The 22,674-nt window shown below is 46.5% G+C and overlaps 1 protein-coding gene and 1 long non-coding RNA gene across 3 annotated transcripts in view; one reads left to right on the top strand and one right to left on the bottom strand.

The window, feature by feature from the left end:
• The window catches only part of LOC110520392 (integrin alpha-11), a 98,922-nt gene that overhangs the window by 42,230 nt on the left and 34,018 nt on the right, over positions 1–22,674 (top strand). The window contains exons 3-13 of one of the 2 annotated variants that reach the window (XM_036963840.2): positions 1,846–1,955; positions 4,013–4,104; positions 4,477–4,591; positions 4,763–4,890; positions 5,089–5,237; positions 5,504–5,648; positions 9,557–9,722; positions 9,846–9,916; positions 16,179–16,323; positions 18,826–18,974; positions 21,711–21,854. In XM_036963840.2, coding sequence (XP_036819735.1) covers positions 1,846–1,955; positions 4,013–4,104; positions 4,477–4,591; positions 4,763–4,890; positions 5,089–5,237; positions 5,504–5,648; positions 9,557–9,722; positions 9,846–9,916; positions 16,179–16,323; positions 18,826–18,974; positions 21,711–21,854 — 1,414 coding nt within the window. The remainder of the gene's footprint in view (positions 1–1,845; positions 1,956–4,012; positions 4,105–4,476; positions 4,592–4,762; positions 4,891–5,088; positions 5,238–5,503; positions 5,649–9,556; positions 9,723–9,845; positions 9,917–16,178; positions 16,324–18,825; positions 18,975–21,710; positions 21,855–22,674) is intronic. The other variant, XM_036963841.2, reaches the window with a different exon arrangement.
• LOC149971475 (uncharacterized) lies at positions 14,771–16,183 on the bottom strand. The gene is made up of 2 exons (XR_016492345.1): positions 15,277–16,183; positions 14,771–15,012 (listed from the first exon to the last, which is right to left on the bottom strand). It is a non-coding gene; the product is annotated as an uncharacterized LOC149971475 (long non-coding RNA).

Here is a 22,674-nt window from a genome sequence, read left to right as displayed (position 1 = left end):
TGGGTCCTCAGATCCTCAAAAGTTTCTACAATTGCAACATCGAGAGCATCCTGACGGGTATGGCAACGGCTCTGCCTCCGACTGCAAGGCACTACAGAGGGTAGTGCGTACAGCCCAGTACGTCAGAGGAAGGCCCTAAAAATTGTCAAAGACTACAGCCACCCTAGTCATAGATTGCTCTCTCTGTTACCACCGCCAAGTCTAGGTCCAAGAGGCTTCTAAACAGCTTCTACCCTCTGAACATCTAATCAAATGGCTGCCCAGACTATTTGCATTGCCCCCCCCCCCCCCTCCTACTCTCTGTTATTATCTATGCATAGTCACTTTAATAACTCTACCAACATGTACATATTACCTCAATTACCTCGACTAAGCGGTGCCCCCACACATTGACTCTGTACCGGTACCCCCTGTTTATAGCCTCGCTAGTTTTATTTTACTGAAGCTCTTTAATTATTTGTTACTTTCATTGGTTACTTTTTTTATAGGTATTTTTTTTTAAACTGCATTGTTGGTTGTTGGTTGTAAATAAGCATTTCACTGTAAGGTCTACAACCAACAGTTAATCATGTGTTGGTGTCTGATCTAAAGATATCATATGCTAAACTTTGAGGATATCTGTGTTTATGTATGAGAAGTATCAGGTGAAGTTTGTCATCACCTGGAAGAACTTCATGTACCAAGACATTGTGTTACAAGGTGAAAGGTCAAGAGATAATCAAGAAAACCTATCTGCGTTTTGTGTTTTCATCCTGTCACATAAACGTCTTGGCAAAAGTCTCTGGTTCCTACCCAAGAATACAAAGAGCTCTTCTATCTCAGATACTTCAGGAGACTTTTATCTGTCCAGCCTGATGTAAACACAGAGTGTTTTAAATGCTCCACCACATTAAGTCATCGAAAGCCTTCACTGACATCTACAACATTTACAAGAGCATCCTGACCTGACACTGATGTACAACCCCAAAGTCGAGTGACAAACTGTCTCCCCCTGAGCTCTACGTCATGACCAAAGAACTCTGAGCCTGCTTGTGTTTCAGCCAAGGAGAACTCATGGTGACCCGTCCTGTATTGTTTCATGGTGAAATGCCTCCTCATTGGGTATTTCAATTGATTCGGTCAGCATGCTCGCCGATATCACAATTTCCCGCTCTCCTTTCTTTCTCTATCTACCTTTTGCGATCCCTATATATTGTTCTCTCTCTGTGTGTGTGTGTGTGTGTGTGTGTGTGTGTGTGTGTGTGTGTGTGTGTGTGTGTGTGTGTGTGTGTGTGTGTGTGTGTGTGTGTGTGTGTGTGTGTGAGAGAGAGAGAGAGAGAGAGAGACAGAGAATCTGAGAGAGCAAAAGAGAGAGAAAGAGAGAGGACGAGAGTCTGCGTTCAGAGGAGTAGTTAACAGGGTGAGAGAGAGAGCGAGAGAGACAGAGAGACAGGGAGAGAGAATCTTCCCAGGGTCAATGTGGAGTGGATACAGTGTTTATAGGCCAGTGTGTTTATGTGCGTGTCAGTCTGGGGTCAGGGGAGAAGTCAACATGCTCCCACAGGAACACAGCCAGTCACAAACAAGGAAGTTCACGAGTGTTTCAAATACCTGCTCTGATACTCACTGGGTGTGTGTTTGTTAAGTTAGCAAAGACATTCCAGTCAGATAAATCGGTGTAGCAGAGTTTAAATGCCATCTCTTTCAAACCATTATTTCTTATCAGATGAAACGTCATTAGGAGAAGTGCCTTCAATGTTATCACTATGTTTTTACAATGTCACAATAAATACTATTAATACAAAACAATTGTAATATGCAATTCATTTTGGGGGGATTTCAACTGTCTTGTTTTATGTTTCACAGGTTATTGGTGGGAGCTCCATATGAAACCAATGGTCACCACCAGACAGGGGATGTGTACAAATGCCCATTGGGAAAACGGTCCAATGGCAGCTGCTCCAAACTCAACCTAGGTACAGTAGACCTATCAACTCTCACAGACTTGACATGTGCCAACTGTGCCTCGTGAGACTGATGTGTGTGTGTGCTGTAGCCATTAGAGTGTGTGTGTATACATCTTATATGTGTGTTCATAGGTTGTGTGTGAGTGGAATCTGGGAACCATGCTGTTCATTCCACCTTTAACAGTTTATGTACATTTCCACATCTATATCCTCCTAGGCATCCCGCTACACGTCCACATCCTCCTAGGCATCACGCCACACGTCCACATCCTCCTAGGCATCACGCCACACGTCCACATCCTCCTAGGCATCACGCCACACGTTCACATCCTCCTAGGCATCCCGCCACACGTCCACATCCTCCTAGGCATCACGCCACACGTCAACATCCTCCTAGGCATCACGCCACACGTCCACATCCTCCTAGGCATCACGCCACACGTCCACATCCTCCTAGGCATCACGCCACATGTCCACATCCTCCTAGGCATCACGCCACACGTCCACATCCTCCTAGGCATCACGCCACACGTCCACATCCTCCTAGGCATCACGACACACGTCCACATCCTCCTAGGCATCACGCCACACGTCCACATCCTCCTAGGCATCACGCCACACGTCCACATCCTCCTAGGCATCACGCCAGACGTCCACATCCTCCTAGGCATCACGCCACACGCCCACATCCTCCTAGGCATCACGCCACACGTTCACGTCCTCCTAGGCATCACGCCACACGTCCACATCCTCCTAGGCATCACGCCACACGTCCACATCCTCCTAGGCATCACGCCACACGTCCACATCCTCCTAGGCATCACGCCACACGTCCACATCCTCCTAGGCATCACGCCACACGTCCACATCCTCCTAGGCATCACGCCACACGTCCACATCCTCCTAGGCATCACGCCACATCCTCCTAGGCATCACGCCACTGGTCCACATCCTCCTAGGCATCACGCCACACGTCCACATCCTCCTAGGCATCACGCCACACGTCCACATGTCTCCTTAGATGAGACCTATCTGCTCTGTGTTGTACAGAGAGACACAGCGAGATGTGTGAACTAGCTGGCAGATATTGTATGGTGTAGACACTGCTGCTCCTGGCTTGACAAGTGTAACAAACCTAGTTCCCGGAAGCTCCTTTCCTGCAGTCAAATGATCAAATCGCCCTTCTAATGGCCTCACGGGTGGAATGTTGTTAATATTTCTCATAATTTCATTATTAATTTTTTAAAAATCAAAAAACCTGCTGAAAATCTGCTGTTTTATTATATTTCAGTCTTCTGTGATGTCTATAAAGTGTCATATTGGGATGCAAAGACATTTCAACTCTATATCTGACACGGTACAGGTGTCTTCTTTTAAGCCAATAACCATGTGTGAAGTGTCTACTTTTGTTTCAGACTAGATTTGTTTAAGACTACCAAGAAACGCTGTGTGTGACCCTGATTTAGCCCACTGTAGTAACATGCTCTGCACACTGCCTCAAAGCACAGGTGTCTCGTCCTTTAGTTGGGAGACTTGGTATCCTCTTCTTAACTGCCGTGTGTAGTCAGTGGGTTTGCAGAAGCTTGTGAAGCGACTTCCCCGCAGGTTCATAACAGAAGTGAAAAATATACGCAAAAGTCTTCCAAATCTGTAGAAACTTCAAACTATGTATATACTGCACTCTATACCATCTACTGTATCTTTATGTAATACATGTATCACTAGCCACTTTAACTATGCCACTTTGTTTACATACTCATCTCATATGTATATACTGCACTCAATACCATCTACTGTATCTTGCCTATGCCGCTCTGTACCATCACTCATTCATATATCTTTATGTACATATTCTTTATCCCTTTACACTTGTGTCTATAAGGTAGTAGTTTTGGAATTGTTAGCTAGATTACTTGTTGGTTATTACTGCATTGTCGGAACTAGAAGCACAAGCATTTCTCTACACTCGCATTAACATCTGCTAACCATGTGTATGTGACAAATAAATTTGATTAGATTTTTAAACATTGTTATTTCTTTGACTCTGTCTTTTCTTGTTCCTCAAGGAAGGATTTCTCTGACCAATGTCGCCGAGCGAAAAGACAAGATGAGGCTGGGGATGACGCTGACAACCAACCCCAAAGACAACAGCTTTGTGGTTAGTGATGAACACCCAGGCTATCAAAAGTATAGTGTCATTATGTGTGGTTTCCACAGAGACTAACTTGGTGGTCAATTTCAGGGGTATGTGAAGAACAACGGAGGCTGCTGAGAGGGGAACGGCTCATAGTAATGGCTGGAACGGCGCAAATGGAATGGCATTAAACCATGGGTGTGATGTATGTGATACCATTCCACCTATTCTGCTCCAGCCATTACCACGAGCCCATCCTCCCCAATTAAGGTGTCACCAACCTCCTGTGGTGAAGAACCACATATAGTTTTTGTGATGACCTTTTCATCCAACGTAGGCCCACGGTACATGTCTCAGTCATGCTGTGCTGAATGTGTTTTCTTGTGTGTTGTACAGGTCTGTGGACCCCTGTGGTCCTATGAGTGTGGCAGCTCATACTACAGCACTGGGATATGCTCTCGAGTCAACGCCAGCTTCAAATTCTCCAAAACCATAGCTCCAGCCTTCCAGAGTAAATACAGAGCACGCCCCTTTCCTGTTTGGCAATGCTTTATGGATCTTCTTCCATAAGTACAAGTCATTATTGATTATTATTGATGCATTAGACTGTTTGCCATTGCTCAACCATAAAGGTTGCATTGATGGTGCAGTTCAGACATTACTGTGCGTCTTCCTCTGCTAGGGTGTGAGACCTACATGGATATAGTGATCGTTCTGGATGGTTCCAACTCCATCTACCCCTGGACGGAGGTGCAAGCCTTCCTTATCAACATTCTACAGAAGTTCTACATTGGACCAGGCCAGATACAGGTGAGTTGTGGGAAATGTGTCGCTCTGGCTAACCTGGTTGAATTGCCTGTTATGCCCCAGTTTTCATGATTCAACTCGAGGTCTGGAGTGTCAAAGGACGATGTTGTCTGAGTCCATGTTGATGTTTAGTAGAATGAAAAACCAGACGTGTTTTGTCCCTCCAGACCTGTTATAATGTATGTGCGTGATATGGTTCAGGTTGGAGTGGTGCAGTATGGGGAGAAGGTGGTGCACGAGTTCCATCTGAATGACTACAAGTCGGTGGAGGAGGTGGTGAAGAGAGCAAGCAACATCCATCAGAGAGGCGGAGAGGAAACCAACACGGCACTCGGCATCAACGTCGCTCGGTAAACCTCCCTAACTGATATGAAACTACATCAGCAATATCTCTAATAATGAATCAGTATAGTATTGGAAGCTGTCTGTTGTATCTCACAACAAGTACAACTATAATGACATACAGGAAATTATTGTAAATGACACTAGGTAATAGTAATAGAAGACGATAAAATACTGTATTTGTTACCTTATTCTGGGTTATTACTCAAATCCCACTTTTTGGCTGTAAACTTTGAACCTTTCAAATACGAGTTGAATAAATCACATGCCACAGCTCAGAAGCATTCAAACGAGGAGCCCGACGAGGCGCCAAGAAGGTGATGATCGTGATCACTGACGGGGAGTCACATGACAGCCCTGACCTTCAACAGGCCATCGAGGACAGCGAGAAGGATGGCATCACCCGCTATGCCATCGCTGTGAGTCACCGTCTCTGTCTCCTTCCTCTCTCCTGCTACATCATCACTGTGAGTCATCCTCTCTGTCTCCTTCCTCTCTCCTGCTACATCATCACTGTGAGTCACCGTCTCTGTCTCCTTCCTCTCTCCTGCTACATCATCACTGTGAGTCATCCTCTCTGTCTCCTTCCTCTCTCCTGCTACATCATCACTGTGAGTCATCCTCTCTGTCTCCTTCCTCTCTCCTGCTACATCATCTCTGTGAGTCATCCTCTCTGTCTCCTTCCTCTCTCCTGCTACATCATCACTGTGAGTCATCCTCTCTGTCTCCTTCCTCTCTCCTGCTACATCATCGCTGTGAGTCACCGTCTCTGTCTCCTTCCTCTCTCCTGCTACATCATCACTGTGAGTCATCCTCTCTGTCTTCTTCCTCTCTCCTGCTACATCATCACTGTGAGTCATCCTCTCTGTCTCCTTCCTCTCTCCTGCTACACCATCACTGTGAGTCATCCTCTCTGTCTCCTTCCTCTCTCCTGCTACATCTTCACTGTGAGTCATCCTCTCTGTCTCCTTCCTCTCTCCTGCTACACCATCACTGTGAGTCACCGTCTCTGTCTCCTTCCTGTCCTCTCTCCTGCTACATCATCACTGTGAGTCATCCTCTCTGTCTCCTTCCTCTCTCCTGCTACACCATCACTGTGAGTCACCGTCTCTGTCTCCTTCCTCTCTCCTGCTACATCATCACTGTGAGTCATCATCTCTGTCTCCTTCCTCTCTCCTGCTACACCATCACTGTGAGTCATCCTCTCTGTCTCCTTCCTCTCTCCTGCTACACCATCACTGTGAGTCATCCTCTCTGTCTCCTTCCTCTCTCCTGCTACACCATCACTGTGAGTCATCCTCTCTGTCTCCTTCCTGTCCTCTCTCCTGCTACATCATCACTGTGAGTCATCCTCTCTGTCTCCTTCCTCTCTCCTGCTACACCATCACTGTGAGTCATCCTCTCTGTCTCCTTCCTCTCTCCTGCTACATCATCACTGTGAGTCATCCTCTCTGTCTCCTTCCTCTCTCCTGCTACATCATCACTGTGAGTCATCCTCTCTGTCTCCTTCCTCTCTCCTGCTACACCATCACTGTGAGTCATCCTCTCTGTCTCCTTCCTCTCTCCTGCTACACCATCACTGTGAGTCATCCTCTCTGTCTCCTCCCTGTCCTCTCTACTGCTACATCTTCACTGTGAGTCATCCTCTCTGTCTCCTTCCTCTCTCCTGCTACACCATCACTGTGAGTCATCCTCTCTGTCTCCTTCCTGTCCTCTCTCCTGCTACACCATCACTGTGAGTCATCCTCTCTGTCTCCTTCCTGTCCTCTCTCCTGCTACATCATCACTGTGAGTCACCGTCTCTGTCTCCTTCCTCTCTCCTGCTACACCATCACTGTGAGTCATCCTCTCTGTCTCCTTCCTCTCTCCTGCTACATCATCACTGTGAGTCATCCTCTCTGTCTCCTTCCTCTCTCCTGCTACATCATCACTGTGAGTCATCCTCTCTGTCTCCTTCCTCTCTCCTGCTACATCTTCACTGTGAGTCATCCTCTCTGTCTCCTTCCTCTCTCCTGCTACACCATCACTGTGAGTCACCGTCTCTGTCTCCTTCCTGTCCTCTCTCCTGCTACATCATCACTGTGAGTCATCCTCTCTGTCTCCTTCCTTTCTCCTGCTACATCATCACTGTGAGTCATCCTCTCTGTCTCCTTCCTCTCTCCTGCTACATCATCACTGTGAGTCATCCTCTCTGTCTCCTCCCTGTCCTCTCTCCTGCTACATCATCACTGTGAGTCATCCTCTCTGTCTCCTTCCTCTCTCCTGCTACATCATCACTGTGAGTCATCCTCTCTGTCTCCTTCCTCTCTCCTGCTACATCATCTCTGTGAGTCATCCTCTCTGTCTCCTTCCTCTCTCCTGCTACATCATCACTGTGAGTCATCCTCTCTGTCTCCTTCCTCTCTCCTGCTACATCATCACTGTGAGTCATCCTCTCTGTCTCCTTCCTCTCTCCTGCTACATCATCACTGTGAGTCACCCTCTCTGTCTCCTTCCTCTCTCCTGCTACACCATCACTGTGAGTCATCCTCTCTGTCTCCTTCCTCTCTCCTGCTACACTATCACTGTGAGTCATCCTCTCTGTCTCCTTCCTCTCTCCTGCTACACCATCACTGTGAGTCACCGTCTCTGTCTCCTCCCTGTCCTTTCTCCTGCTACATCATCACTGTGAGTCACCGTTTCTGTCTCCTCCCTGTCCTTTCTCCTGCTACACCATCACTGTGAGTCACCGTCTCTGTCTCCTCCCTGTCCTTTCTCCTGCTACACCATCACTGTGAGTCACCGTCTCTGTCTCCTCCCTGTCCTCTCTCCTGCTACACCATCACTGTGAGTCACCGTCTCTGTCTCCTTCCTGTCCTCTCTCCTGCTACATCATCACTGTGAGTCATCCTCTCTGTCTCCTTCCTCTCTCCTGCTACATCATCTCTGTGAGTCATCCTCTCTGTCTCCTTCCTCTCTCCTGCTACACCATCACTGTGAGTCATCCTCTCTGTCTCCTTCCTCTCTCCTGCTACATCATCTCTGTGAGTCATCCTCTCTGTCTCCTTCCTGTCCTCTCTCCTGCTACATCATCACTGTGAGTCATCCTCTCTGTCTCCTTCCTCTCTCCTGCTACATCATCTCTGTGAGTCATCCTCTCTGTCTCCTTCCTGTCCTCTCTCCTGCTACATCATCACTGTGAGTCATCCTCTCTGTCTCCTTCCTCTCTCCTGCTACATCATCACTGTGAGTCATCCTCTCTGTCTCCTTCCTCTCTCCTGCTACACCATCACTGTGAGTCATCCTCTCTGTCTCCTTCCTCTCTCCTGCTACATCATCTCTGTGAGTCATCCTCTCTGTCTCCTTCCTCTCTCCTGCTACATCATCACTGTGAGTCATCCTCTCTGTCTCCTTCCTCTCTCCTGCTACATCATCACTGTGAGTCATCCTCTCTGTCTCCTTCCTCTCTCCTGCTACACCATCACTGTGAGTCATCCTCTCTGTCTTCTATAAACCAATGAGGAGATGGGAGAGGCAGGACTTACAGCACGATCTGCGTCAGAAATAGAAAGGAGTTCTATTTTAGCCCTTGGCAAAGCAGACATTGGTTGACGCGCGCGAACAGTGTGGGTGCAATAATTGAATAACATGGATTTCTAAATGTATTTTGTGCACCCGACAGAGCGGTGTTGTCAGGGTATTAGACAGAGCGGTGTTGTCAGGGTATTAGACAGAGCGGTGTTGTCAGGGTATTAGACAGAGCGGTGTTGTCAGGGTATTAGACAGAGTGGTGTTGTCAGGGTATTAGACAGAGCGGTGTTGTCAGGGTATTAGACAGAGCGGTGTTGTCAGGGTATTAGACAGAGCGGTGTTGTCAGGTTATTAGACAGAGCCTAAACGGTTTAGTGCCCTCTCAAAATGTACATACACAGCCAGCCAAGTGGTTGAAGGTGTGAATGATCTTTCCAAGCCCACAGAACACTTTGGTTAAGCTCGCTTTGGCATGGGGTTCTCCTGAGCTTATTCAGCCCATAGATGATGAGGTGAGGGGCCCAGTCAAACCAGGCCATGGGCATCTAAGAAGAGAAGGGAGGTGCTGAGTTCATTTGGTTGCTGGCGGCTGGAATTTGTGACAGCAGGCAGCAGGGACACAGTCCACCAAAGGATTGGAAGTTGGAACCACCCTTCTCTGGTTAAACTTCTAAGTCTATCTAAAGTGTGCCAGTTTCCCTATTGGTTTGTGTGGGCAAAAGGATTGCTGAGTCACAGTTCATAAGTGAGATGGCTCTATAGTAGGGCACTCTACAACAAAGTCTGGTGATTGATGTCTCTGTCTGGTTGTCACCAGGTGCTTGGCTACTACAACCGGCGTGGAATCAACCCAGAGGCATTCCTGAATGAAATCAAGTATATCGCTAGTGACCCCGATGACAAGCACTTCTTCAAGGTGACTGATGAGTCTGCCTTGAAGGACATTGTGGACGCGCTTGGGGATAGGATCTTCAGTTTGGAAGGTATTCCATGTAACGCTGTAAAACAGCCATCTGTAAACCACAAACTAGACCCAACTCATTTCCTTTTCCTGTTCTCAAAGAAAATAATTCCTCCTGCTGAACTCACCTGGTCTTCCTCTACAGGGACCAGTAAGAACGGGACAGCCTTTGGCCTCCAGATGTCTCAGGCTGGCTTCTCTTCACACTTCGTGGAGGTGAGTCTCACCACTGCTGCCAGTATACCCCCCCCCCCCCCCCCCCACACACACACACACACACACCTCTCTCCTACTCCTGACAGGTTTCCACCCCCCCATCCCATCCCTCACTCTCCAGGTTCCTGGGGGGCCTGCTGTGATGCTGAGGTCATCCTGATTAAGGAACCCCTCACTGACGACAGTCATTGTTCCACTTTGACCTTCCAGAGGTGCGAATAAGACACTCTGAAGTCCCCAGGGGGTCGTAGCAGAGAAGGCTGAAAGAACATCTCACCAGAGAGTTTTTATTTCATTTTACCTTTATGTAACTAGGCAAGTAAGAACAAATTCTTATTTTCAATAACGGCCTAGGAACAGTGGGTTAACTGCCTTGTTCAGGGGCAGAAAGACAGATTTTTACCTTGTCAGCTCGGGGATTCTTGCAACCTTTCAGTTAAGAGTTCAACGGTGTAACCACTAGGCTACCTGCCGCCCCTTAAAAGATGTTGGGGTGTCTTTCCTGGAAGTTTTGGTTGCATTCAGACCTGACAGGGGCGGTGTGTTGGCTTTGGGCTTGACACAGCTGGAGAGGTATCCGCAAGTGTCTGTCCAACTCCTGTTTTCTACTGTAGCTTCATCACCATCCTCCCTCATGTACCAGTCTTCCTGTTTTCTACTGTAGCCTCATCACCATCCTCCCTCATGTACCAGTCTTCCTGTTTTCTACTGTAGCTTCATCACCATCCTCCCTCATGTACCAGTCTTCCTGTTTTCTACTGTAGCCTCATCACCATCCTCCCTCATGTACCAGTCTTCCTGTTTTCTACTGTAGCTTCATCACCATCCTCCCTCATGTACCAGTCTTCCTGTTTTCTACTGTAGCTTCATCACCATCCTCCCTCATGTACCAGTCTTCCTGTTTTCTACTGTAGTTGACATCACCATCCTCCCTCATGTACCAGTCTTCCTGTTTTCTACTGTAGCTTCATCACCATCCTCCCTCATGTACCAGTCTTCCTGTTTTCTACTGTAGCTTCATCACCATCCTCCCTCATGTACCAGTCTTCCTGTTTTCTACTGTAGCTTCATCACCATCCTCCCTCATGTACCAGTCTTCCTGTTTTCTACTGTAGCTTCATCACCATCCTCCCTCATGTACCAGTCTTCCTGTTTTCTACTGTAGCTTCATCACCATCCTCCCTCATGTACCAGTCTTCCTGTTTTCTACTGTAGCTTCATCACCATCCTCCCTCATGTACCAGTCTTCCTGTTTTCTACTGTAGCTTCATCACCATCCTCCCTCATGTACCAGTCTTCCTGTTTTCTACTGTAGCTTCATCACCATCCTCCCTCATGTACCAGTCTTCCTGTTTTCTACTGTAGCTTCATCACCATCCTCCCTCATGTACCAGTCTTCCTGTTTTCTACTGTAGCTTCATCACCATCCTCCCTCATGTACCAGTCTTCCTGTTTTCTACTGTAGCTTCATCACCATCCTCCCTCATGTACCAGTCTTCCTGTTTTCTACTGTAGCTTCATCACCATCCTCCCTCATGTACCAGTCTTCCTGTTTTCTACTGTAGTTGACATCACCATCCTCCCTCATGTACCAGTCTTCCTGTTTTCTACTGTAGCTGACATCACCATCCTCCCTCATGTACCAGTCTTCCTGTTTTCTACTGTAGCTTCATCACCATCCTCCCTCATGTACCAGTCTTCCTGTTTTCTACTGTAGCTTCATCACCATCCTCCCTCATGTACCAGTCTTCCTGTTTTCTACTGTAGCTGACATCACCATCCTCCCTCATGTACCAGTCTTCCTGTTTTCTACTGTAGCTTCATCACCATCCTCCCTCATGTACCAGTCTTCCTGTTTTCTACTGTAGCTTCATCACCATCCTCCCTCATGTACCAGTCTTCCTGTTTTCTACTGTAGCTTCATCACCATCCTCCCTCATGTACCAGTCTTCCTGTTTTCTACTGTAGCTTCATCACCATCCTCCCTCATGTACCAGTCTTCCTGTTTTCTACTGTAGCTTCATCACCATCCTCCCTCATGTACCAGTCTTCCTGTTTTCTACTGTAGCTGACATCACCATCCTCCCTCATGTACCAGTCTTCCTGTTTTCTACTGTAGCTTCATCACCATCCTCCCTCATGTACCAGTCTTCCTGTTTTCTACTGTAGCTTCATCACCATCCTCCCTCATGTACCAGTCTTCCTGTTTTCTACTGTAGCTGACATCACCATCCTCCCTCATGTACCAGTCTTCCTGTTTTCTACTGTAGCTTCATAACCATCCTCCCTCATGTACCAGTCTTCCTGTTTTCTACTGTAGCTTCATCACCATCCTCCCTCATGTACCAGTCTTCCTGTTTTCTACTGTAGCTTCATCACCATCCTCCCTCATGTACCAGTCTTCCTGTTTTCTACTGTAGCTTCATCACCATCCTCCCTCATGTACCAGTCTTCCTGTTTTCTACTGTAGCTTCATCACCATCCTCCCTCATGTACCAGTCTTCCAGTTTTCTACTGTAGCTTCATCACCATCCTCCCTCATGTACCAGTCTTCCTGTTTTCTACTGTAGCTTCATCACCATCCTCCCTCATGTACCAGTCTTCCTGTTTTCTACTGTAGCTGACATCACCATCCTCCCTCATGTACCAGTCTTCCTGTTTTCTACTGTAGCTGACATCACCATCCTCCCTCATGTACCAGTCTTCCTGTTTTCTACTGTAGCTTCATCACCATCCTCCCTCATGTACCAGTCTTCCTGTTTTCTACTGTAGCTTCATCACCATCCTCCCTCATGTACCAGTCTTCCTGTTTTCTACTGTAGCTTCATCACCATCCTCCCTCATGTACCAGTCTTCCTGTTTTCTACTGTAGTTGACATCACCATCCTCCCTCATGTACCAGTCTTCCTGTTTTCTACTGTAGCTTCATCACCATCCTCCCTCATGTACCAGTCTTCCTGTTTTCTACTGTAGTTGACATCACCATCCTCCCTCATGTACCAGTCTTCCTGTTTTCTACTGTAGCTTCATCACCATCCTCCCTCATGTACCAGTCTTCCTGTTTTCTACTGTAGTTGACATCACCATCCTCCCTCATGTACCAGTCTTCCTGTTTTCTACTGTAGTTGACATCACCATCCTCCCTCATGTACCAGTCTTCCTGTTTTCTACTGTAGTTGACATCACCATCCTCCCTCATGTACCAGTCTTCCTGTTTTCTACTGTAGCTTCATCACCATCCTCCCTCATGTACCAGTCTTCCTGTTTTCTACTGTAGCTTCATCACCATCCTCCCTCATGTACCAGTCTTCCTGTTTTCTACTGTAGCTTCATCACCATCCTCCCTCATGTACCAGTCTTCCTGTTTTCTACTGTAGTTGACATCACCATCCTCCCTCATGTACCAGTCTTCCTGTTTTCTACTGTAGCTTCATCACCATCCTCCCTCATGTACCAGTCTTCCTGTTTTCTACTGTAGCTTCATCACCATCCTCCCCCATGTACCAGTCTTCCTGTTTTCTACTGTAGCTTCATCACCATCCTCCCTCATGTACCAGTCTTCCTGTTTTCTACTGTAGCTTCATCACCATCCTCCCTCATGTACCAGTCTTCCTGTTTTCTACTGTAGTTGACATCACCATCCTCCCTCATGTACCAGTCTTCCTGTTTTCTACTGTAGCTTCATCACCATCCTCCCTCATGTACCAGTCTTCCTGTTTTCTACTGTAGTTTCATCACCATCCTCCCTCATGTACCAGTCTTCCTGTTTTCTACTGTAGTTGACATCACCATCCTCCCTCATGTACCAGTCTTCCTGTTTTCTACTGTAGTTGACATCACCATCCTCCCTCATGTACCAGTCTTCCTGTTTTCTACTGTAGCTTCATCACCATCCTCCCTCATGTACCAGTCTTCCTGTTTTCTACTGTAGCTGACATCACCATCCTCCCTCATGTACATGTCTTCCTGTTTTCTACTGTAGTTGACATCACCATCCTCCCTCATGTACCAGTCTTCCTGTTTTCTACTGTAGTTGACATCACCATCCTCCCTCATGTACCAGTCTTCCTGTTTTCTAATGTAGCTTCATCACCATCCTCCCTCATGTACCAGTCTTCCTGTTTTCTACTGTAGCTGACATCACCATCCTCCCTCATGTACCAGTCTTCCTGTTTTCTACTGTAGCTGACATCACCATCCTCCCTCATGTACCAGTCTTCCTGTTTTCTACTGTAGTTGACATCACCATCCTCCCTCATGTACCAGTCTTCCTGTTTTCTACTGTAGCCTCATCACCATCCTCCCTCATGTACCAGTCTTCATTTGTTGTCTTTCTTTTTACTCTCTCCATCTGCGTCCCAGATTCAGGTTTGCTGATGCAATAGCTTTGATTTTCCAGTTCAACGCCACAGTTGAAGCACAACCTGACGAGGGAACAATAAATATATCCCTTTTTCTTAAAACAATAAATAGGGAAACTGCAGCTGTTTGACTGGGATGGCTGGAAATTCCATACTCCAGAAGGCTGGATTCCAGGGATAGCACTTTCTCAACCAACGCAACCCGAGTGTTGAGAGTAGGATAACTTATTGGAAAGACTTCAGGAGCCTTAATAAAGGAGAAAACGTGTCCCAAAAGACCAGATGGTTTTGTTGAATGTGGAGTGTGCCGGCTTGATTCTGCTGAAGTGCTACATACCCAGACCAGTTCAGTCCAGTTAGCCAGAGATCTGTTTGTTTATGGCTTCCTCCAACTCAGAGTAATAATGTTGAAAAGGGATTCCCAGATATAAGGCATTGTTTCACACCCAGTTGTGTGTGCAAATGGCCGCAGGTTGGACAATGAGAATGGACATGTTCCAGGTAGTCTTTATTGCATATATTCAGATCTCAACAAGCCTGAAGAAGGGTGTATAGTGGGGACTATTTGGGGCTACATCACCATGGAAACAGCATGCACCACCACCAAAACAGATACCCACAGAGTCTAGCACCACACAGCTGTCAAAAACGGACCTAGACGTTTCCATGTCCCAGGAAGTGGTCGAGAAGGAGTCCAAGAGTGTTCCATCAGTCGTATGCTAACTGGTAGCTAACCTTTGGAAAATGTTCCGTCTGTCGTATGCTAACTGGTAGCTAACCTTTAGAAAATGTTCCGTCTGTCGTATGCTAACTGGTAGCTAACCTTTGGAAAATGTTCCGTCTGTCGTATGCTAACTGGTAGCTAACCTTTGGAAAATGTTCCGTCTGTCGTATGCTAACTGGTAGCTAACCTTTGGAAAATGTCCCGTCTGTCGTATGCTAACTGGTAGCTAACCTTTAGAAAATGTTCCGTCTGTCGTATGCTAACTGGTAGCTAACCTTTGGAAAATGTTCCGTCTGCATATTATGCGTGGCAGATGAGGGACTAGATTAGCCTCGGGGGAACTCTGTCATTATAAAACTGACATGTATTCAGCGTAGGATGAACAAATGTCCACCGTCAGCCCATATGCCATCTTCTTCTCCCATGCTTGTGGTTACTGGTTGGTTACTGGTTGGTTACTGGTGACAGTGTTTTGTCCTTTTTTGATGACACAGACCCAAAATAGCCCCTACTATAATGTATTATAATGAAGAACCTGTAACGTTTCTCATCAACATTCTTTCCTATTACTTTGTGTGGTGCATACAGGTGATGGAACACGTGTGTGTGTGAGAGAGAGAGAGAACGTTTGTCCAATGCTTTATTCATTTAGAGGACCCATGCAAGCTTAACTTTTTATCCTCTCAAATGTCTCCAGTGGCTTTTAAATCAATTTGGGAGGAGAACGAAGGAAAATATCATGAATGTGGGCAGACTTATGTTTTGACTGATTTATTGTTTATTAAGCTGTTGTTGGCAGAACGTGTGAACGGTCATCAAACTCTTCAAGTTTCTGCAAAAATATCCTTGCTGGAATCTGGGGACTGGAGGGAGGCTGGGGATTGTAGCCTGGGAGGAAGGATGAGGAAGGATGATTTGATTTAGAGAGAAAGGATGTATTTATCATCATCACCATCATCATCATCCTGTGTACTCATCACCTTCTCCATTTTACCATCATTGCCTGCTGAACCAATGGCAATACAATCACTAGCGCACACACACACACACACACACACACACACACACACACACACACACACACACACACACACACACACACACACACACACACACACAATGTTACAATATGTTTTAATGTTCACACTAAGTGCCTGTCTCCTGTCTGTCCCTAAAGGATGGGATCCTGGTGGGGGCACCGGGGGCCTACGACTGGAATGGAGCCGTCCTGAAGGAGACCCGACAGGGGAAGGTGGTTCCGCCCAAGTCCTCCTACTCACAGGAATTCCCAGAGGAGCTGAAGAACCACGGCGCCTACCTAGGTGAGGGAGGAATTGACGATCTAAAGGATTGGTCACAGAGGGGTTTGGTTTGGGTAGAGCTGTAGACTTCTCTCCCTGATCCTCTCTTTGCCCTTCATCCTCTGTCCATCATCCTCTCTCTGTCCTTCATCCTCTCTCTGTCCTTCGTCCTCACTCTGTCCTTCGTCCTCTCTGTCCCTCATCCTCTCTCTGTCCCTCATCCTCTCTGTCCCTCATCCTCTCTCTGTCCCTCATACTCTCTCTTCACCTTTACTGTCTCTACAGTCTACTGTTCACCATCTCAACTCCTCTCTCTCTCTTCATCTTTACTGTCTCTACAGTCTACTGTTCACCATCTCATCTCTCTCTCTCTCTCTTCATCTTTACTGCCTCTACAGTCTACTGTTCACCATCTCATCTCCTCTCTCTCTCTTCATCTTTACTGTCTCTACAGTCTACTGTTCACCATCTCATCTCCTCTCTCTTCATCTTTACTGTCTCTACAGTCTACTGTTCACCATCTCATCTCCTCTCTCTTCACCTTTACTGTCTCTACAGTCTACTGTTCACCATCTCAACTCCTCTCTCTCTCTTCATCTTTACTGTCTCTACAGTCTACTGTTCACCATCTCATCTCTCTCTCTCTCTTCACCTTTACTGTCTCTACAGTCTACTGTTCACCATCTCATCTCATCTCTCTTCATCTTTACTGTCTCTATAGTCTACTGTTCACCATCTCATCTCCTCTCTCTTCATCTTTACTGTCTCTATAGTCTACTGTTCACCATCTCATCTCCTCTCTTCATCTTTACTGTCTCTACAGTCTACTGTTCACCATCTCATCTCGCTCTCTCTCTTCATCTTTACTGTCTCTACAGTCTACTGTTCACCATCTCATCTCTCTCTCTCTCTTCACCTTTACTGTCTTTACAGTCTACTGTTCACCACCTCATCTCCTCTCTCTCTCTTCATCTTTACTGTCTTTACAGTCTACTGTTCACCATCTCATCTCCTCTCTCTTCATCTTTACTGTCTCTAGAGTCTACTGTTCACCATCTCATCTCCTCTCTCTCTCTTCATCTTTACTGTCTCTACAGTCTACTGTTCACCATCTCATCTCCTCTCTCTCTCTTCATCTTTACTGTCTCTACAGTCTACTGTTCACCATCTCATCTCATCTACTCTCTTCATCTTTACTGTCTCTACAGTCTACTGTTCACCATCTCAACTCCTCTCTCTCTTCATCTTTACTGTCTCTACAGTCTACTGTTCACCACCTCATCTCCTCTCTCTTCATCTTTAGTGTCTCTACAGTCTACTGTTCACCATCTCATCCCCTCTCTCTCTTCATCTTTACTGTCTCTACAGTCTACTGTTCACCATCTCATCTCCTCTCTCTCTCTTCATCTTTACTGTCTCTACAGTCTACTGTTCACCATCTCATCTCCTCTCTCTCTCTTCATCTTTACTGTCTCTACAGTCTACTGTTCACCATCTCATCTCCTCCATCTCTTTTGATTTCTCACCCATCTCTCACTCGCGCGCGCTCTCTCTGGCTCTCTCTCATGCTATCTCTCTTCCTCCATCTCCCCCTTGCTTTCTCTTTCTCCATATTCCATCTATCCCGTCCTTCTCTATCTCTGGATAGACATGTGACAGGCACAGTGGTTTAGCACCAGGCCTCGCTGCAGCCCTCTCTATAAACCACTCTACTGCTCCACCCCCTCCCACTCCACCCTACCACCACTCCTCCTGCCTATAAGGCCCTCTGCTTTTCCCATCAGCCGCTGGCTGGCCTGCATGCCTGCCCACGGAAGCCATTCCAGCCTCATTAGGAATATAGGGCAAAGGCATGGGTCTGGACATGCTCACTGACAGAGGGGTGGGGAAAGAGGGAGGAGGAAGACAGAGATGCAGACAGACACAGAAAGGATTACAGAGAGAGAGAGAGAGAGAGAGAGAGAGAGAGAGAGAGAGAGAGAGAGAGAGAGAGAGAGAGAGAGAGAGAGAGAGACTTGGCTTCACCCTAGTGAGTCAATGCAGGCCATTGAACTCTGTTTCTAAACAAAGCTGATAGGATAGTTGCTTTTTATAAAATCAGGTCTGGCTCATGCAGTTCATACAACCCAACCAGAGGAATGACAGTGGCCTATGGTGAACACACACACACACTGGTATGCCTTTATGACCCATTTGATGGTGATGTTGTGCAGAGAAGAGGGAGTTACACCACACACCGTAACAACTAGCTGACATTCCTTCCAGATATTATATGAGGAACAGGCTTTGTGCTCCAAGGAGAAAGAAGCTGTGGAAACAGTTCAAGACAACTGGGCAATCCAAGGTGAACATAGGAGGTCAACACAACGTGAAGCTGTGACAGACAGGAGAACATTAGGCTGAGTTAGCAATTATGACAATCCTCTACCTCTGGGTTTAGTGAATACTCTGGGTTTCAGTCATGAATGATTGAATCATTTGGACTCAACAAGGGTGTGTGTGTGTGTGTGTGTGTGTGTCCAGGTTACACAGTAACATCGGTGGTGTCGGCCAGGAACGGTCGGCTGTACGTGGCAGGGGCACCGCGGTTCAACCATACTGGCAAGGTCATCATCTTCACCCTGAAGAACACTGGTAACCTCACCATCCTGCACTCCCTCAAAGGACAACAGGTAGACTCAACAACTGGGCTTCCCAAACTCTCTTTTTAACTGGGGCCCTAAGACATGTCTACCACCTATTTGATTGACACAACACTATACTGAGCCACAACCCAAGTCCTAAACTCCAACCATAAACTGAACAGTTACACAGTGGTATAACACACACTTACACTGGCATTACTCTCTCTTTAAAAGACATATGAAGATCATCCAAGACCCCGATAGTCCCTTCTGCTCATGGACCCCACATGGACCCTTCTCAATCTGGTTCTCCCATCACCATCTGAGTCCACCATGACAGTAGTCTTTCCAGTCCTTTTGTCAATCTGGCAACCCAGCCAGGACACAGCATCCATGCTAGTCTGCACTATGGAGTCTAGACAGCCTTCCCACGCCCCCATGTAGCCATGTGTTTCCCATCCCATTCCTGTCCCCCTTAATTCAAAACACACACATTCCATCTACATTGTGAATACAAATAGAAAAACAAGCTTCCAGCTACAGTAAACAACACCAGCTAAGAGGATACTACAGACAGAGAGATCCATAACAACACCAGCTAAGAGGATACTACAGACAGAGAGATCCATAACAACACCAGCTAAGAGGATACTACAGACAGAGAGATCCATAACAACACCAGCTAAGAGGATACTACAGACAGAGAGATCCATAACAACACCAGCTAAGAGGATACTACAGACAGAGAGATCCATAACAACACCAGCTAAGAGGATACTACAGACAGAGAGATCCATAACAACACCAGCTAAGAGGATACTACAGACAGAGAGATCCATAACAACACCAGCTAAGAGGATACTACAGACAGAGAGATCCATAACAACACCAGTTAAGAGGATACTACAGACAGAGGAGACAGAGAGATGCATAACAACACCAGCTAAGAGGATACTACAGACAGAGAGATCCATAACAACACCAGCTAAGAGGATACTACAGACAGAGGAGACAGAGAGATGCATAACAACACCAGCTAAGAGGATACTACAGACAGAGAGATCCATAACAACACCAGCTAAGAGGATACTACAGACAGAGAGATCCATAACAACACCAGCTAAGAGGATACTACAGACAGAGAGATCCATAACAACACCAGCTAAGAGGATACTACAGACAGAGAGATCCATAACAACACCAGCTAAGAGGATACTACAGACAGAGAGATCCATAACAACACCAGTTAAGAGGATACTACAGACAGAGAGATCCATAACAACACCAGCTAAGAGGATACTACAGACAGAGGAGACAGAGAGATGCATAACAACACCAGCTAAGAGGATACTACAGACAGAAGAGGCAGAGAGATCCATAACAACACCAGCTAAGAGGATACTACAGACAGAGAGATCCATAACAACACCAGCTAAGAGGATACTACAGACAGAGAGATCCATAACAACACCAGCTAAGAGGATACTACAGACAGAGAGATCCATAACAGCACCAGCTAAGAGGATACTACAGACAGAGAGATCCATAACAACACCAGCTAAGAGGATACTACAGACAGAGAGATCCATAACAACACCAGCTAAGAGGATACTACAGACAGAGAGATCCATAACAACACCAGTTAAGAGGATACTACAGACAGAGAGATCCATAACAACACCAGCTAAGAGTATACTACAGACAGAGGAGACAGAGAGATCCATAACAACATCAGCTAAGAGGATACTACAGACAGAAGAGGCAGAGAGATCCATAACAACACCAGCTAAGAGGATACTACAGACAGAAGAGGCAGAGAGATCCATAACAACACCAGCTAAGAGGATACTAAAGATAGAAGAGGCAGAGAGATCCATAACAACACCAGCTAAGAGGATACTACAGACAGAGAGATCCATAACAACACCAGCTAAGAGGATACTACAGACAGAGAGATCTATAACAACACCAGCTAAGAGGATACTACAGACAGAGAGATCCATAACAACACCAGCTAAGAGGATACTACAGACAGAGAGATCTATAACAACACCAGCTAAGAGGATACTACAGACAGAGAGATCCATAACAACACCAGCTAAGAGGATACTACAGACAGAGAGATCTATAACAACACCAGCTAAGAGGATACTACAGACAGAGAGATCCATAACAACACTCATTGAGAGGAGCAGACCTGGGTTCAAATACTATTTGACATCATTACAAAGACTATAGTTGGGCTTGACTGAGCTCGCCTGATGCAATGGAACGAACGGAATAGTTCCAAAAGTGTAAATCATTGGCAGTCCAGATGGGCTAAAGAAAATGTTAAACGTATTTGAAAAGTTCAAATGGTATCTGAACCCAGGTCTGGTTGATAAAAGACTGGGTTGTTTTACGGAGCCAACTAGCCTCTACATGGAAACATCTGGGTCTGTTACCTGAACGATGATGATGACTGGAATGCTATGCTAATGAATACTAATGACATTTGCTGGGGGGTTTTAATGATGTGGTCAAAGCATGTGTGAAGGAAGTGTGAAGGATGTGGTGAAGGACGTGTGTAGGACGTGTGATTGTGGGGATCTTAATGATCTCAGTTGGTTAGCATGGTGCTTTTAGAGTCTGATGTTTCCAGCTGGAGTAATGGGTTCGATTCCCACATGGGCCACATCTACTGAGTATGAAATACACTATGTGTTTACTCTGGATAAAAGTGTCTGCTAAATAAATGTTGTTGATCCAGGGTGCTGATGGTCTGGATGTGTGGTTATATTTCAGATCGGGTCGTACTATGGGAGTGAGATCTCCCCGGTGGATATAGATGGTGACGGAGTAACAGACAACCTACTGGTGGCAGCTCCCATGTTCTTCAGTGGAGGCTGGGAGAAGGGCAAGGTGTACATCTACAGAGTGACTGAGCTGGTGGGTGGGCATGCACACACACACACACACACAAACACACACACACACACTCACTCACAGATGTACGAATGCTCACACACACACACACACACACACACACACTCACTCACAGATGTACGAATGCTCACACACACACACACGTCACACTCGTGTGCACACACATTCACTTACACACACGCCCCAGATCCCGTTACCAAACAGAATTAAAACCAGGTCAGCACAGAATACGAAACACCTCGACCAGAACACATAGAGACAAACTATCCCAGTGCATTGTATTTACATTACAACACATCAGACCAGGCCTTCCAGAGCCTTGATGGGTTAGTTAACCCACTGGTACAACACAGTCTACTAGACGTTCCAGAGCCTTGATGGGTTAGTTAACCCACTGGTACAACACAGTCTACCAGATGTTCCAGAGCCTTGATGGGTTAGTTAACCCACTGGTACAACACAGTCTACTAGACGTTCCAGAGCCTTGATGGGTTAGTTAACCCACTGGTACAACACAGTCTACTAGACGTTCCAGAGCCTTGATGGGTTAGTTAACCCACTGGTACAACACAGTCTACTAGACGTTCCAGAGCCTTGATGGGTTAGTTAACCCACTGGTACAACACAGTCTACTAGACGTTCTAGAGCCTTGATGGGTTAGGTAACCCACTGGTACAACACAGTCTACTAGACGTTCCAGAGCCTTGATGGGTTAGTTAACCCACTGGTACAACACAGTCTACCAGACGTTCCAGAGCCTTGATGGGTTAGTAGGAAAGCATTCACTACATCAAACTAATTAACAGCCTGTTATTTGGAGAAG

Source organism: Oncorhynchus mykiss, chromosome 26, assembly GCF_057628025.1.
Source record: "Oncorhynchus mykiss isolate SJ-2025 chromosome 26, ASM5762802v1, whole genome shotgun sequence".
Lineage (NCBI taxonomy): Eukaryota > Metazoa > Chordata > Actinopteri > Salmoniformes > Salmonidae > Oncorhynchus > Oncorhynchus mykiss.
This window is presented reverse-complemented; position numbering and strand designations above follow the sequence as displayed.